The 4,052-nt window shown below is 40.8% G+C and overlaps 1 protein-coding gene across 1 annotated transcript; it reads left to right on the plus strand.

Moving 5' to 3' along the window:
- The first annotated feature begins 1,856 nt into the window (after nucleotides 1-1,856).
- Nucleotides 1,857-4,052, plus strand: LAMTOR5 (late endosomal/lysosomal adaptor, MAPK and MTOR activator 5). The gene is made up of 2 exons (XM_077928836.1): nucleotides 1,857-2,011; nucleotides 3,709-4,052. Exons 1-2 carry the CDS (start codon nucleotides 1,872-1,874, stop codon nucleotides 3,767-3,769), a joined length of 201 nt encoding a protein of 66 aa, XP_077784962.1. The 5' UTR covers nucleotides 1,857-1,871; the 3' UTR covers nucleotides 3,770-4,052.

Consider the following 4,052-nt stretch of genomic DNA (forward strand, 5'->3'; position numbering starts at 1 on the left):
TGTTCCCATGACGTCCAAGATGCTGCCTGTGTTTTTAAAAATAGCTTGCTACCCCCTTGAAGATCCCTTGCCTTCCTCTGTGGTTCTCCCTCAACTTGTTCTCTCCTCTCGTCTCCTCCTAGTGTCAGACCAAGGTAGAGCTCTTCAAGCACCTAGCCTGGTCTGTTAATGCATTAATGAGATACACTTTTTGGGTAAGAGGAGAAACCCAGACGGTTTCTTTACCAAAATGATACGCTTGTCCACAACTGGGAACTTAGTGGGGTGGCTGGTGTTAGGTGCAGTGCTTTTTTTCTGGGGGTACGCATACCCCTAAACATTTTGTGAATCTAAGTTTGGCCTCATTGAGGGGCAGTATTTCAATATGACTAGGAAAATGAGAGTACCCCTCAACATTTTTTTAGAAAAAAGCACTGGTTGGGTGTATGTGCATAATAGTTACCTATGTAGCTGAAAAGCGGTGATAAATGTGTCTGTGGCATCTACATCCTCCCTTTTTGCCAAATGTCCTCAAGATGGTGCCTGAAAAGAGAGCTACATAAATTCTGAGCATCGTTTTTACTAGTTTAAATTAGGCAGTGATTAAAACCTTGTTTTAATCTAAAATGCTGTGTATACAAAGAAATTATTTAAAAGTCAGATTGGTAGTTACAGCATTAACAGCAAAGAGAGTCTAATAAGAGACCTCCTATTGCTTGCTTATGTGGTAGTTGCATTGCTATCTTGACAACGTGACTTGTACAACTTAATACAATCTCCTTGTATTGCACGGTTCTAAAGTGCACAGCTATAGTGAGTGACTTTAGATCAGCCAGCTAGCTTCAAGTAAATCAGTAATGGATGCTCCTGTATCTTCTGAACACCTCTATTTAAGATTTGTGAAGGCTTGACAAATTAAAATGTACTGCTAGTTAATAATCACTAACCCAACACAGCTACAAAATTCTTGCTGCTATTAGTTTTCTTTAAAGGTGAGCTGTAAAAGTGATGACACAGGGATCACTTTAGCAAGGCAGGGACTTAGTTCTCCTCCTCTCTTGGTTCAGCTCATTTATACCTTAACCCCCTATGCACATGCTCTTCACTTTCTTATGCAACAACACTAACAGATCTTGCATATCATCTTTCTTCCTCAAGTGGCTCTGTTTCTTAAGGCTGCCTCTATAAAATATCTGTGTCCTAGAAAAAACTTGACAGATGTTCCTTATGTCTGAGACCTTCTTGGCCTTCACTTAACCATTCCCTAGCAGCTGTAAACAAGTCAGACTGTCAGACAGCAGGCAGGCAGGGGGAAAAGGAAATATAGGGAAAGCGTGCTAAAATGGGATATGGAATGGGAGTGAGGAAGAAGGGCAGAAGTAGGAAAGGAATAGTTATTTGGGTTTTCTAAGTATTTTTTATTTGGAAAAAAATATTTGCCCATTAGGGTAAATTGCATCAGGAATTTTTTGTTGCCTTAGAGAGTGATGCAACTTAGTATGTTTATTTTACATATATTAAGTAAACAAAGCTTTAAAAAAACACCTCAGTACTTTCAGATTTTTTGTCTCAGTACTTTCATATATTTAATTTGAAATATTGATGGGGGGAATTAAGAGCCCATTTAATGTGGTTTAAATGTTATATTGTGAAAAATATTCATCAAAATGTAAAATGCTAGCACTGGGATGATTGCCTGAAAAACATTAATTATTACTTTGTAACTGCCAAGCTTCCATAATACTGCAATTGGCATCCATTCTTTGTTGTTATTTTCAGTTTTTGGAATTGAAAATTCTCTGGTTAAGGACTACATCTGGTTTCCCCCTTTTCAGTCAGCATTTTTTGTTTTGCATCCCTGACCACATCCTGTATTTCTTTACTCATTTTAAATGATAAACCATTGTCTTCTAGGTCGTGGTACCCTCTCAGATGAACATGCAGGTGTGATATCTGTTCTAGCCCAGCAAGCAGCCAAATTGACATCTGATCCAACAGATATTCCTGTAGTGTGCCTCGAATCAGATACTGGGTATGTGTATTTGGAGCTATTACTTCCTTTACTTAAGACAAATTAACTGACATGACAGGCCCATTGCTTAAGTTGCCTTCTCATATGGATAAATTGGTTAATCCTTGCTGCTCTCTGGGTTCTGTCTTCCATGTGCATGGTAACTTGTTTGGAAAGAACAGCTTCAATTTCTGATCTTTTGTTCTTGGAATTTGAGCTGACTTGCAAAAGTACTCTTAAGAGTGAAGACACAAAGATCTTAACTAGCCTCAGTTAATGTGTTTTGCCATCAGGCTCTCAGTGTAGCTGGGAAGTAGGTTATTGTTCTTCCTACTTTTCTTAGCTATAGCTTAGCGCTGCACCCTCCCTTGATCATATTGCATGTTGCAAGAGCCTCGTCCTTGTAGTTTCCCCTCTGCTATGGAATAATTTGCTCTCTTCTGCTAATGGGTTGTGGCAAACATAAGAGGAAATAGGATCATCTGTTTAGGATGCCGATATCATGGAAGAAATTGAAAGATTCTTCCTTGGTGCATGTGGCTTCACTGACTTTGCAGTTCTGTAGGACTAATTTTAGGCTTTAAACATACAGTGGTGCCCCACAAGACGAATGCCTCGCAAGACGGAAAACGCGCTAGACGAAAGGGTTTTCCGTTTTTCAATGCGCTTCGCAAGATGATTTTTCCCTATGGGCTTGCTTCCGTCTTCGTTTCCGTCTTGCGAGCCTTGCGATTTTTTTTGCTCCCCCCCCCTTTTTCTAAGCCGCTAAGCCGCTAAGAGCCTTTTAGCCGCTAAGCCTTTTAGCTGCTAAGCCGCTAATAGCCGCTAAGCCGCTAATAGCCTTTTAGCCGCTAAGCCGCTAATAGCACTAAGCCGCTAATAGGGTTGCTTCGCAAGACGAAAAAACCGCTAGACGAAGAGACTCGTGGAACGGATTATTTTCGTCTTGCGAGGCACCACTGTATACTTATTGCAGCCTTGTAAATACACCTCCCAGTTACTAGTCTGCCTGGGGCTGGCAGGGATGAAGAGCTGCATTCTGTGTTGGGCACTGATGAGGGATGGAGTGTACCATCCCTCCTCTGCCAGTTCACTCAGTTACCTACATGAAACGGGTACCAGGCTAGTGCACAAATATAAGGCTGGTTTAAGCCTTATTTTAAGTGTTAGGTTTCTTGTAAGCAGGGGTGTGCTTCCAAGCCTTGTCCCCTCCAGCATGCCACCATGACCACATTTGGAGCCTTCCATGAATTTGAAGGTGAAGGTCTGAGGTGGGAAGCTTCTACTTACGGAGTCTCCCTGTGGATTTAGATCTCCAGTTGCACAGGGCTTTAAATTGTGTGTGCGTGGAGCCTCAAATTGAAGGGCTCTAAAGGTAGCGATGCACCCCAACTCCCATGTTGGTCAACATGCGAGCAGCGCCAATGCCCAAATAGGGCACTGATAAGGTTTACAAGGGAAAAGGTTTAATAAATAATTATGGGTTTAAAGTCTACCTGATTTTGCTAATATTTGAAATAATGGTGATTAAACGGGTGTCATCAAAATGTCTAGAGATGTATTACTAATGATGACAAGCGAAGAGAATCTATTTGTGATATGGAAAGCAACAAATCTATAGGCAACAACAGGTGCTGCAGTTATTTTGGTTAACATTTGGGACTTGTTTCATTCTATGAAAATGGTGTGTTTAAAAACAAACCTTCTGTTTCTTTCAGCAATATCATGATCCAGAAGCATGATGGCATCACAGTAGCAGTACACAAAATGGCATCTTAACCTTATACATCCACAATACTCCTTGCTCTTCGACATTTATGCACCTTTGTGGACTACTCTTCTACAGATTAATACAGGTTGAATATCCAGTATCACTAGGTAGAACCTAGCTGGATTGGACTGTAAACATTCTCCCAAGTTGGTATGGAATCTTAATTGCTCTGAACTTGTACCATTTCATATTATCATGTGTGGAATGTTTTCCTGTTACATGGCTGGGGAGAGCACCTTGTCAGGTGGCCCCAATACTCAATAAATCAATAAATAAACAAACTAGAACACA

The sequence above is a fragment of the Podarcis muralis genome, chromosome 5, assembly GCF_964188315.1.
Source record: "Podarcis muralis chromosome 5, rPodMur119.hap1.1, whole genome shotgun sequence".
Classification (NCBI taxonomy): Eukaryota; Metazoa; Chordata; class Lepidosauria; order Squamata; family Lacertidae; genus Podarcis; species Podarcis muralis.

What these genes read in the sequence shown, in the direction of transcription:
- LAMTOR5 (XM_077928836.1), top strand. Translation starts at nt 1,872, where the DNA reads ATGATAAACCATTGTCTTCTAGGTCGTGGTACCCTCTCAGATGAACAT. An exon ending in TGCCTCGAATCAGATACTGG is followed by an intron (nt 2,012 to 3,708) that starts GTATGTGTATTT and finishes TGTTTCTTTCAG; the next exon opens with CAATATCATGATCCAGAAGC.